This window comes from Ornithorhynchus anatinus, chromosome 16 (genome assembly GCF_004115215.2).
Source record: "Ornithorhynchus anatinus isolate Pmale09 chromosome 16, mOrnAna1.pri.v4, whole genome shotgun sequence".
NCBI lineage: Eukaryota > Metazoa > Chordata > Mammalia > Monotremata > Ornithorhynchidae > Ornithorhynchus > Ornithorhynchus anatinus.
Window position 1 is genome coordinate 45,968,190 of NC_041743.1, and position 12,600 is coordinate 45,980,789.

At 56.8% G+C, this 12,600-nt stretch overlaps 1 protein-coding gene across 2 annotated transcripts; it reads right to left on the reverse strand.

Annotated features, from left to right (window-relative positions):
• Positions 1 to 1,134: 1,134 nt before the first annotated feature.
• On the reverse strand, positions 1,135 to 11,262 carry MECR (mitochondrial trans-2-enoyl-CoA reductase). 2 transcript variants are annotated; one of them, XM_029081548.2, is made up of 10 exons: positions 11,041 to 11,262; positions 6,721 to 6,818; positions 6,418 to 6,549; positions 5,089 to 5,292; positions 4,492 to 4,594; positions 3,440 to 3,542; positions 3,197 to 3,270; positions 2,482 to 2,542; positions 2,019 to 2,091; positions 1,135 to 1,600 (listed from the first exon to the last, which is right to left on the reverse strand). In XM_029081548.2, exons 1-10 carry the CDS (start codon positions 11,205 to 11,207, stop codon positions 1,443 to 1,445), a joined length of 1,173 nt encoding a protein of 390 aa, XP_028937381.1. In that variant the 5' UTR covers positions 11,208 to 11,262; the 3' UTR covers positions 1,135 to 1,442. The 2 variants fall into 2 exon arrangements, with proteins under 2 accessions (XP_028937381.1, XP_028937382.1); XM_029081549.2 differs by having other exon boundaries at positions 5,089 to 5,232; positions 11,041 to 11,257.
• Between the last annotated feature and the right edge of the window lie 1,338 nt (positions 11,263 to 12,600).

Genomic DNA, 12,600 nt, shown 5'->3' on the forward strand with positions numbered 1-12,600 from the left:
GCCGTTGCTTTTGACATGGTGACCTACCCTCTTCCCCTGGAAACATTACTTAACCTTGGCGTCATTAACATTGTCCTCTCCTGGCTCTCCTCCTATCTCTCTTCTGGCCACTCCTTCTCAGTGTCTTCCAGAGGCTCCTCCTCTGCCCCCAATTCCCTAACAGTGGGAGTCCCTCAAGGCTCACTTCTGGATCCCCTTCTATTTTCCATCTACATCCACTGCCTTGGTGAACTCATTCGCTCCCACATCTTCAACTATTATCTCTACGTGGATAATAATAATAATAATGTTGGTATTTGTGAAGTGCTTACTATGTGCCAAGCATTATTCTAAGCACTGGGGTAGATACAAGGTAATCAGGTTGTCGCACTTAGGGCTCAAATCTTCATCCCCATTTTACAGATGAGGTAACTGAGGCACAGAGAAGTGAAGTGATTTGCCCAAGGTCACACAGCTGACAAACGGTGGAACCGGGATTAGGACCCATGACCTCTGACTCCCAAGCCTGGGCTCTTTCCACTGAGCCACTGCTTCCCACCATCACTGTTATCATCAATGGTATTTACTGATCGCTTATTGTATGCAGAGCACTGTACTAAGTGCTTGGGAGAGTACAATACAACAGAGTTGGCAGACACATTCCCTGCCCAAATCTAACTTTCTTGCTCCAACCCCTCTCATTCTCTACAGTTGTACGTTTCCCCGTTTTACAGGACATCTCTACTTGGATGTCCTGTAAAACTCTTAAACTTAGTATCTCCAAAACAGAACTCCTCATCTTCCCACCCAAATCCTGTCATCCTCCAGACTTTCCTATCTCCATATATAACTCCACCATCCTCCCATCTCTCAAGCCCATAACCTCGGCACTATCCTCGATAGCCCTCTCATTCAACCCACATATTCAGTCTGTCACCAAATCCTGTCGGTTCTATCTTCACAAAATCTCTAGAACCGGTCCCTTGTCCTCCATCCAAACTGTTACTACACAGATCCAAGCAGTTACCCTGTCCTACTTCGATCATTGCATCAGTCTCCTCGCTGACCTCCCTGTCTTCCATCTCTCTCCACTCCAGTCCAGACTTCCCTCTGCTTGCCTGGATCATTTAAAAAAAACACCCAAAAAACAAAAAAAAAAGTTCAGTGTGTGTATGTAGGTGTGTGCAGTCTTCTCGGAGTGGCAGCCCCATGAGGGCAGGGATCAATTGGCACAGACATGACTCTGCTCTACTGGAAGGTCAAGATCCCTCAAGCTTTAATGGGGAGCGTGGGGAGCCTGGGAGCGGGGCCCGGCCCGTCGCTCACCCAGCAGGTGCTGACTGGTGACATCCCAGTCCCAGGGAGAGAGCAGTTTCCCCTGGACCAGCTGTGAGCGCAAGATGTCCAGGACCCACAGCCTCTGCCATCGCCACTCCTCCCCACCACCACCGCCGCTGCTGTCGTCACATGACGAAAACCTGCTTGGCAGAGCTGAAGGGCTGCATGGCGGCATCCAGCGCGGCCCGATAGTCCTGCAGCGGCACCTCGGAGCAGAGGGGGGCCGACAGCTGCCCCCGCTGGGCCAGAGAACTCAGGTGTAGCAGCATCGCCCTGAAATCCTCTGCAGAGTAACCGGAAAGGGCTGGCTGAGGCCACTGCTCTGCCTGCTGCAGAGCCCACTGCTGTGCACACTGCTGCCTCGGCAGGGTCTCGGGGATGCGGCGGGGAAAGGCAGGAATGGGAATGCAAGGGGGACAAGGCAAGGGTAGGGGTCAGGTGGTGTGAGCTGGGCAGGACGGGGCAGGGTATTGTAAGATGCATGGGTAGGTGGGGGCTAGGGAAGATGGGAAAGCAGGGATGAAGCAAGGGAGACTGTCAGGACAGCTGAACATTATGAGAAGGGGATGCAGGTGATCCATGGAAGAGCAGCTCCCCGCTGGCCCCTGGTCCCATCAACCCCAACTCCAACTGCCGCATTCCTGGGCACCAGCTCTGCCCTTCCCGCTACCCCCGGCCCAGGCTGCCCATCCCTGCCTCACCGAGACTGTGGTCCTTCTTCCACTGGGTCATCCAGAAGCCACGTAGCCGGATGTCCTTGAAGATGAACATACTCTGCAACACAACAGGACGGCTCAGGGCCTGGGGACCAGGGGAGCCACTACCCACAGGGGCCACTGCCCAGGGGAGCCGAGTATGCCATCACCCAAAGGGGGCACCGTCCAGGAGAGCCGGGGGAGCCACCCCCAAGAGGGGGCACTGCCCAGGGAGCCGGGGGCCAAAGGAGCCACCATCCAGAAGGGGCACCGTCCAGGGGCTGGGGGATCTGCCACTGGGTAGGCAGGGGGCAGGGGAGCTGCTGCCCGGGGGTGCCAGGCTGAGCTTCCAAACCACACCCTCAGGAAGGCCTTCCCCCAGGGCAGCTGAGTCCAGGGAAGAACCGGGCTAGGCTCCTGAACTCCCGCTTTGAGCTGCTCTGCAGATGGCTAGCCCTTGCCTGCTTACCACTGAGGCCAGAACGGGCTGCTTGGCCATGCCTCCGTATGTCACCATAGTGCCACTGGGCCTGGAACACAACTGACAGTTGCAGGGTGCAGGGAGCAGGCACTGGGGCCAAGGCAGCGGGCCGGGCCCAGAGTTGGGGAACCCGGGGCCCAGCTGTGCCCAAGCTGCCAGTTCAACTCGTCCCCTTCCACCCACCACATGGGGAACGGATCTCCACAGCAGCAGGAGCGGTTATGGGGAGAAGGCAGGCAAGGACAAGCATAGAGCTATGGGTCTGGGAGCCGGAGGACATAAATTCTAATCCCAGCTCCACCACATGCCTGTTTGTGTGACCTTGGGCAAATCACTTAATTTCTCTGTACCTCCATTTCCTCAACTGCATAATACGCATTCAGTACCTGTTCTCCTTCCTACTTAGACTGTGAGGCCCCTGTGGAACAGGGACTGTGTCTGACCTGGCTAACCCAGCGCTTAGAACAGTGCTTGATACATAGATACTTAGTAAGCGCTTAACAAATACTATTTAAGAAAAAAAAAAAAAAGAGGGGCATGGACCAGATGGCCTCTTGAGGTACAATCCGTCCCAGAGATGCTCTAAGCCATTACCTCAGCCGCAGAAAGTTGGGGCTAATGGGGAGGGCAGAGCGTGAAAGGGAGCGCAAAGGTGAAGAAGGTGAAGGGGAAGCGAGGCCAAGCAGGGCCCATCGGGACGTACGCCAGGTGTCGCAGCAGCTCTGTGGAACTCTTTCCTCCAATGCAGTTGAGCGCGAGCCGGGGCTGGGGGGTGCTCTGGGGAACAAAGAACAGCAGCTACCGAGGGGCAGCTTAATCCTTCGCAATGGCCAGTGACGCTGGGGCCGGCACCTCAGACCCAGCCCAGCCCCCTGGACCTGGCCTCCGCACACTTGGGTGTGAAGGTGGAGAACCTGGGATCTCCCATGGACCCCCTCCTCAATACCTTGAACAAGAACTTCATCTCTGGGTTCCTAAGCCTTTCCTCCGTGATGACGTGGTCGGCACCCAGGGCCTTCAGCCTGTCCACCAGCTCCTGGATGTTCGGCCTGGGTAGCAAGCACATTTGGTCAGGGATCACCGCTCACCCCAAAACAGGGCCCAGTGCCGCCTGCCAGGCTCCAGCTCCTACCTCCCACTGGATGAAGGGGGGTGGGGCTGGGTGAATCTCTGCCCACTACCCCCAAGCAAGGATGGCGTGGACCTCACCATCCCATGTTCGTAATTCCCTGCGTCTGACCTAGTGCCCAGGCCCTCCTTGGCCTGGAGTTTCCTCCTTCTCAAAACTGGCCAGATCACAGTCGCCTCAATCAATCAATACTATTTACTGGGTGCTAACTATGTGCAGAGGACTGTACTAGGTGCTAGGGAGAAAACTATACAACAGAATTAGCAGACATGACCCCTGCCCATAACAAGCTTATGGTTTAGAGAATGAGTTTACTCAAAGCCTCCTGAAGGCTCACCTCCTCTAGGAGGCCTTCCCAGATTTACTGCATCTACAGCTGTGTCCACCCACTTGTGCTTGAACCTCTTGCTGCCACCCACTGTCCTGGCTACCACGGGCCCACCCGCCCACCCCCTTACTGTTCCCAGCAATCCCACTGGGCTCATGACCCTGCTCTGGCCCCACTTGGGAGGGGAGAGATTGCAGGCAGGAGCTGTGTGGCCCCCAGCAGCGGGAGGGACAGGATGGGTGAACTGAAAGCAGGGGTGCAAGCAGAGGAACTGTCCCTTCTCCAGAGCCCAGCGGAGTCAGCCCTAGAATGCACCTCTGAGAACCCCTTTTCTAACCACGGCCAAGTGCCCAGGCTTCACAAGGGGACAGCTGGGGGTTGGGAGGGAGAAGAGAATCTGTGGATTCCCCAGAGTTGTCCCTCCCCATTCTGTGAGGGAGAATCCCAGGCATCCATCTCCTTCCTCCCCCGGCTGCACCTCGAACTGGCCAGGTGTGGGCCTCAGCCAGCCAAAGTCCCTGTGGCTGCTGGCCCCACCCACCTGTCTCTGACCACGTTGACAGTGCGGAGCCCACGGGCGGCTGCGATCTGGATGACGGCCTGGCCCACTCCACTGTTGGCGCCATTCTGGATCACGGTGTCACCTGGGGAGCAAGCACCAGGTGTGGGTGTCAGCGGAGGGTGGAGCGGGCGAAGATCGAGAGACACGGCAAAGGGAGATCCCCAGAAGGACGCTGGGGGAATGGGCCGACAGTTTTCGCCCGAGCGAGGGGACGACAGACGGCTGGCCCAGGGACTCGCCGTGTCTGCAGGCGGTGTCCCAACCACCAAGTTTGCTGCCTAGCCACCCTCCACCCACCTCACCCCCACACCTGGATCCAGCCTGCCCCTCTGCCGGCCCCTCCACTGCTCCCTGAACAAGTGGCTCTACAGGAATCCCTCCCTCCCAGTCAGCTCTTCTCCACCAGAGGGTTTGGCCTCCAAACCCACATGCACCGAGCGGGCCCTCAAGGTCATTCACTGCATCCTGCAGAAGCGTCCGCAACCTGCCCTCCCCTCAGTTGCGGTTCCTGGATATCACTTGGCATCCGGCAGGCTCCCCTACCACGCCCCCACCACCCCTCCAGGAGCATCGTACCCGGTTGCAGGTCCTCGAAGTCCATCAGCATCCGGTAGGCCGTGCACGGATTGACCCCCAGGGTGGCTGCACACAGCAGAGGGAGGTCCCGGGGCACCTTCACCAGCACCTCCTCACTCAGCACCACATCCGTCCGCCATGTTCCTGGGTCACGGAGGAGGTCAGGCAGGCGGGCCTGGGGCTCTAATGAAGACTGGAGGCCCCCTAGGGCAGCTGACCATTATGAGTCGGGGGAAGGGGGCTGGGGGAAGGGAGTAGAGTGCCCAGAGAAATCGGGTCAGAATTCCCGATCTGGGGTCTCTCCAACTCCTTGGAAGCTCTTGAGTCTGGTTGAAGATGGGGGTGAGCAAGCCTAGCAGTCTAGTTCAGTCAGTTGGTTGGGCAGGGTGTGGGGGGGGGGGGGGCAGGTAGCCTCACCCCCGCAGCTGGAAGCAGGGGGGAGGGCAGGGGGCACTGGTAACCATGGCAGGTGCCCAAAGGCAGGGTCCCATCGCAGGGGCACACAGGGACACTGCTGGGGACCAGGGACACTGGCCCCACGGCCCCCAGCGTGGGTGACAGGAGTGTCCTGGCCAAGCTCAGAATAGAATCCCCGCCCTGCCTGCCGGAGGTAGTGCAACGTAACCCCGGGCGGAGAGACGGTCCAGAATTCATCTGCACCCCAGCCTCCAGTGATGGAGTCAGCAGGGGCGGTTCAGGGGCTCAGCAGAGAGAGACTCCAGGTGGGAGGTGGGGGAGCTGGGCCCACCTTCAACCCCACGACCCAGGTCCCAGCGCCCGGGCTAATGCTCCCTCCACCTCCATCAGGGCTCAGCCAGCCTTACAGTTAACCCTGGGCTGGGGATCAGGCGACATCTCCCAGCCTCCCATCCCAACTCCTCTCCATGGTGGCAGCCCCAACTGACCAGGAAGGAGGAATAAGGTATTCAAAGAAAGGGGAGCCTGAAGTTGGGACTGGTAGCCACACTCTCCTGCACCCCATCCCACAGTGGTAAACGGACAGCAGGAGGCCCATTGCACCAGAGTGGTCAAGTAAGGGGCTGAGACCTCTCAGTTCCCAGCAGTTGGGCTTGAGTTTTTCAGTTCAGCGAGTTTCCCACTGCAACCGGGCTCTGCCGGGTGTCCAGGCCCTAAATTGGGCCAGCTGGGCACTGTCCCTGGGCCCGCAGAGCTCCCTAGCAAAGCCCCACCCATTGCCGTCAACAGGCCTGCCAGGGAAGGGTGAGGATTGGGGAGGGAGACAGGAAGGCAATGAGGGCAATCAAACTCCATAACCAGGCTGCACAGGAGCAATGGCCAGAAGTCAATTCCCACCCCTGCCACACTCACCAAAGCCGGCGTCGGCAGGGATCACCCAGTCCCCAGGCTCCAGGGATGTCACGTCGCCCCCGACTGCAACCACCTGACCGACCCCTTCGTTCCCGCCCACGGCAGGCAACGCCGGCAGGAGCGCATATGTGCCTGTGGAGTAGAGGGTCCCTTCCATCATCCGGCCAGTAGCCCCTCAATCCCCTTCTCTAGGAGACCCGGGGTCCCCAGGCCAACACCCCCTGCCCAGACCAGGAGACCCCAGCCGGCAGGGGCTCTCGTCTCCCGCCACCCTCAGGCCCGGCCCGATCTCAGCGGGTTCACCTTGGACCATGTTGATGTCGGCCGGGTTGACGGGCGCCGCCAGCATCTTCACCTGCACCTCCCTGCCGCCTGGCGTCCTGAGCTCCACGTCCTTCAGTCTGGATGAAAACCGGACTGGTCACCACCCACCGGCTGTCTGGCCCAGGTCACTTCCCACTCCTTCCCTGCTGGCTGCCTGGGGTGGTCAACCCTCCTCCCCACACCCTCCCCTGAGCTACCTGACCCAGGTCCTCTCTCCAGCTGCCCGGCTAAGGGGACCTCTTCCAAGATAGCAAGTGCCCAGAGACAGTCAGGGACAGAGAAGCAGCATGGCCTAGTGGTTAGAGTACGGGTCTGGGTGTCAGGAGGAGCCTGATTCGCCACTTGTCTGCTGCGGGACCTTGGGTAAGTCACTTAACTTTTCTGTGCCTCATTTACCTCGTCTGTAAATGGGTACTGAGACTGTACATCCCATGTGGGACACTGACTGTATCCAATTGATTATCTTGTATCTACCCCGATGCTTAGTACGATAGATGTTATATAGTAAGTGCTTAACAAATACCCTTAAAAAATTAAAGACCCAGAGTTGGCATGCCCTCCTCACCACCCTCCACCCTGGGGGCTGTGCCAGGCCGGACACCAGCCCTCCTCCCATTCCACTCCAGGGAGCAGCAAGGACTAACAGGTGGTAGAGCAGCAACCAGGAGGCTAGGGAAACTGCGGGGGGAGCAGGACGGGACGGGAACATAGAAAACGGGTCAGCTCAGCCACTAAGTCCACCCTGGCCCAACTGCCACAGGGTACCACGTGGGCACAACTAAGCGAGTCAGGAGTTTCGGGTGGTCCGTGCTCAGCCTCTATGGGGAGAGTTGAAGATGGAGAGGGGAGAGTCAGAAATGCTGGACAATCCATGCTGGGTCACTGCGGGGAAAATCAGGGATGGAGAGAAGAGAGTCAGGGGTGTTGGACAGTCCATGCTGGATCACTGCAGGGAGAGTCAGGGTGGGAGAGGGGAGAGTCAAGGGGGAGGGATGGTCCATGCTGGGTCACAGAGAGAATCAGAGATGGAGAAGGGAGCTTCAACGGGGTGGGGTGGGATGAGTGTCCAGAAGGGCAACCAGCACAAACTTCCTCCAGGCCTAGCTTGCCCAATTGATCCAGGGGACGTCACTGATGTCAACAAACCAACTGCACTGTGGGCTCAGTGCAGGAGCCAGGATGGACCCTCCCCACCCTCCGGCCCCATCCCTCGCTCACTGAGCCTGAGTCTGAGGGAAGGAAAGGAGGGAAAGGAGTCCTGGGGCTTCTCTTTTGGCCCCCTCCCCATTCAGCCACTGGCTGAGAGTTCTGCTCCCAAGAAGCAATGAGGAGCCCCGGGGCGATGACAGCCCCATGTGTAGGGAAACAGTGAGGGCTGGGCCAGCTCATGCAGCGGGAAATTCTCCTCCCACACCTGCCCTCACCCTCCGCTCATCGGGGCACTTACACATCTCCGGCGCCTGGGCCAGACGCTGGGCCTGGCTTGGGATGTGTGGCCGCCCCCACCCTGCCTGCCCACATCCTCACTACTGACTCCATTTGGACCCCACCCATGGTCTAAGATTGGGGAAAGTCCTGCCTGGAGGCCTGAGGGGCAGGAGGGGAATCTCCAGCCACGTGAGCTGGCCCAGCTGATACTTCCACTTTCCTCACTCACAGCTTCCCTCTTTGTGGGACTGTCGTAGCTCCGATGCCCACCTCAGGGCCCACCCCAGTGTCGTCCAGTGCTAGTCCAGTGCCCATGACCAGGGTCTGGCCCAGTGCCCATCCAGCACTACCCCAACATCTTTCACAGCCACTCTGGAGCAGAGTACTAAGCCAGCGACCAGAAGGAGAAGCCTCCAGATGCACTTCCCTCCCTTTGGCTTAGTGAGCGAGGGACAGAAGCCCAAACCTAGAACAGTGTTGGTTGAGTTACATCAGAGTCTCCATGGGTCAGTCCCCTGACAGCCCATCCAGTACTCCGTCTCTGTCAGCAACCCTAAGATACTTGAAGGAACCGTGTTCTGGATGGTTTCCTGGACACCCACACTCATACTTACAGACTATCCAACATCCCTGACTATCCCCCAGTGACTGAGCATGGATCATCCAATGCCCCTGACTATCTCCCAGTGACCTAGCACACACCATCCAATATCCCTGACTTCCCTCTCCATCCCTGATTCTCTCCGAGTGACCCTCATAGACTCTCATCCAAGGGCCCGTTCGATTCCCTCTGGACCTGCTGGTATTCCCGGCTGTACAGCTCCCAGTGGGGAACGATTCCCTGGGCTCATCCCCCACTGGAGGGGAAGGAGCCAGGTCTGGCTCTCGGGTGAATAACCCTGGACCACCCAACTCCCTGCCACTCCACCCACCCTCCCTCCCACTTCCTGCTGGAAGCCTGTGTTTCAGCAGACTCGACGGCTGCAGTTGCCCAACTGCATGGACACCAGGATGCCTCCCGGAATTGAGAGTTTGCTGTCTCTCCCCTCTTCCCTCTGGGCTCTTTCACCAGCCACTGCCAACATATGGGGACTTCCCCACCATGGACCGCAGTGTCAACATCTCTGCTTCCACTTGGCACGGCCTCCTGGCTCTGCCTCAGTCCTGCTCTCTGAGCTGCACATATGGGACAGTGAGACCCAGTGCTCAGTCCTTTCCCACACCCCTACCCCCCAAAGCACTCCAGCCCCGATGACTCTCACACCTTGAAACAGTCACAGGAAAGTAGCCAGGGTTACCCTAATGCTGCCTGACACTCACCCTCCTCTCAGCAATTAGCACAGTGTTTGGCACATAATAAGTGCTTAACAAATATCACAACTATTATTGTGGTCCTTGATTAACCAGATGCTGCTCCCAGGCCATACGGTGAGCCCATCCCCACCCTGCAGCCGACTGAGTGTTCTGCTGTGGAGGGGTCATGGGGGCACAGGGGTGGGCACCCATCCTGCTCCCTAGGGTCTTCTAGGTCTCTCTGCCATGATTGAAATGGAGCGCCCCATTGGGAAAGACCGGGCATGTCCTCCAGACCCTAGCTGGGTCTGGACTCAGTGGCATTTTTTGAGCACTTGACTGTGCAGAGCACCATACTAAGTGCTTCCTTAAATGGGAGTTGCAAACTCGATCTCCCTCGGAGATGGGATGAATTATCCAGACCAACCAGAAACTGCCATTTGACCTCAAGCCAACCAGCCCACAACTTTGGGACTGGCTCTGGGCCTGCTTCCTGCTTTGTGGCTGGGTCAGGGCCCACTGCCTCCCAGGGGTTAGAGAAGATTCTTTGAACTGGTCCACTGCTGTTTAGCTCCTGTCCAAATAATAATAATAATAATGAACATTATTACAGTATTCGTTAAGTGCTTACTTTGTGCCAGTCACTGTACTAGGCGCAGGGATGGATACAGGCAAATCGGGTTGGATACAGTTCCTGTCCCACGTGGGGCTCACAGTCTCAATCTCCATTTTACAGATGAGGTAACTGAGGCAGAAGGGTGAAGTGACTTGCCCAAGGTCACGGGGCAGACAAGTGGAGAAGTGGGATTTGAACCCTGGTCCTTCTGACTCCCGGCTCAGGGGAAAGAGCTCGGGCTTGGGAGTCAGGGGTCATGGGTTCGAATCCCGGCTCTGCCACTTGGCAGCTGTGTGACTGTAGGCAAGTCACTTCACTTGTCTGGGCCTCAGTTCCCTCATCTGTACAATGGGGATTAAGACTGTGAGCCTCACGTGGGTCAACCTGATTACCCTGTATCTACCCCAGCGCTTAGAAGAGTGCTCTGCACATAGTAAACGCTTAACAAATACCAACATTATTATCTGCTAGACCATCCTGCCCCTCTCTCCCAGCCAAGACGCCTCCACCGCCTGCCCGAACCACGCCGTGTTCATTCTCCAAATCATTCGTTCATTCCATCGTATTTATGGAGCGCTTACTATGTGCAGAGCACCGTACTGAGCGCTTGGAATGTACAGTTCGGCAACAGAGAGAGAACATCCCTGCCCAACGACGGGCTCTCGCATGCCCTAGTCCAAGCCCTGCTCCTCCTGGCTCCTCCCGCCCCCAGGACCCATCCCCTGGAATGCCACCATGCCGTGCCCCCATGCCATGACCAGGGGCGGACCCCAATGCCCAGCCAGCGCCTACCCCGACGCCTTTCACAGCCACTCTGGAGCAGAGTACTAAGCCAGCGACCAAAAGGAGGAGCCCCCAGATGCACGTCCCTCCTTTAGGCTTAGTGAACGAGGGGCAGAAGCCCAACCCTGGCACGATGCTCCCCGCCGCCCGGCCCCGGCCCCTTCCCCGGGGTGTCTTACTGGAGGACCCGGGAGGGGTCTCCGTGCTGCTCGTAAACCAGAGCCCGGGCCGTGGCGACGGAGGTGGAGGCGGCGCCGCGCCGGGGTGGGTGCGAGGACCAGGGCCGGGGCCGCCGAGCCCGGGGCCCCGCCGCCCGCAGCGCCCGCAGCGCCGGTCCGCTCCACATGCCTCTCGCCGTCTGCCAGGACCGGCCGCCCCGCCTCGCCCCGCCCCCAGGGGGCGCCTCACCGCCCCTGAGGCCCGGAGGACCGCCTCATCTCTGTGCGCCTGCGCCAGAAAACTGCGTCACTCACCCGACGCCCCGACGCTTGACTGACCTCGCGGGCGCCCCCTGCCGTACACGAATACACCTCTCTCTCTCTCTCTCTCCCTCTTCCTCTCATTCATTCATTCATTCATTCATTCATTCATTCATTCATTCATTCATTCATTCATTCATTCATTCATTCATCCATCCATCCATCCATCCATCCCTCCATGCATAATAATAATAATAATGTTGGTATTTGTTAAGCGCTTACTATGTGCCGAGCACTGTTCTAAGCGCTGGGGTAGACAGAGGGGAATCAGGTTGTCCCACGTGGGGCTCACAGTCTTCATCCCCATTTTACAGATGAGGGAACTGAGGCACCGAGAAGTTAAGTGACTTGCCCACAGTCTTACAGCCGACAAGTGGCAGAGCTGGGATTCGAACTCATGAGCCCTGACTCCAAAGCCCGTGCTCTTTCCACTGTGGCCTCCATCCATCCATCCATCCATCCAATCGTATTTATTCATTCATTCAATAATATTTATAGTAGTATAGTATAGTATATATTATACTTTATATAATATATACTATTCATTCATTCATTCATTCAATAGTATTTATTGAGCGCTTACTATGTGCAGAGCACTGTACTAAGCGCTTGGGATGAACAAGTCGGCAACAGATAGAGACAGTCCCTGCCGTTTGACGGGCTTACGGTCTAATCGGGGGAGACGGACAGACGAGAACAATGGCAATAAACAGAGTCAAGGGGAAGAACATCTCGTAAAAACAATGGCGACTAAATAGAATCAAGGCGTACTATATATAGTATATTATATAATATATTATAATATGATATATTATATAAATATATAATATATACTATGTGTAGTATATACTACTGTATTATATATTATATATATTTACATAATATATGATGTATAAAATATATGTAATAATAATGATGTTGGTATTTGTTAAGCACTTACTATGTGGTGAGCACTGTTCTAAGCGCTGGGGGAGACACAGGGGAATCAGGTTGTCCCACGTGGGGCTCACAGTCTTCATCCCCATTTTACAGATGAGGTAACTGAGGCACCGAGAAGTTAAGTGACTTGCCCAAAATCACACAGCTGACAAGTGGCTGAGCAGGGATTTGAACCTATGACCTCTGACTCCAAAGCCCGCGCTCTTTCCACTGAGCCACCCTGCTTCTCTATGTATTACATATTATAATACTATTCATTCATTCATTCAATAGTATTTATTGAGCGCTTACTATGTGCAGGGCACTGTACTAAGCGCTTGG

Coding starts and splice junctions, on each gene's coding strand:
- MECR (XM_029081548.2), bottom strand. CDS start 11,207: ATGTGGAGCGGACCGGCGCTGCGGGCGCTGCGGGCGGCGGGGCCCCGG. Junction 6,550..6,720: donor CGACATCAACATGGTCCAAG/GTGAACCCGCTG, acceptor TCTACTCCACAG/GCACATATGCGCTCCTGCCG. Junction 1,601..2,018: donor GAAGAAGGACCACAGTCTCG/GTGAGGCAGGGA, acceptor GTTACTCTGCAG/AGGATTTCAGGGCGATGCTG.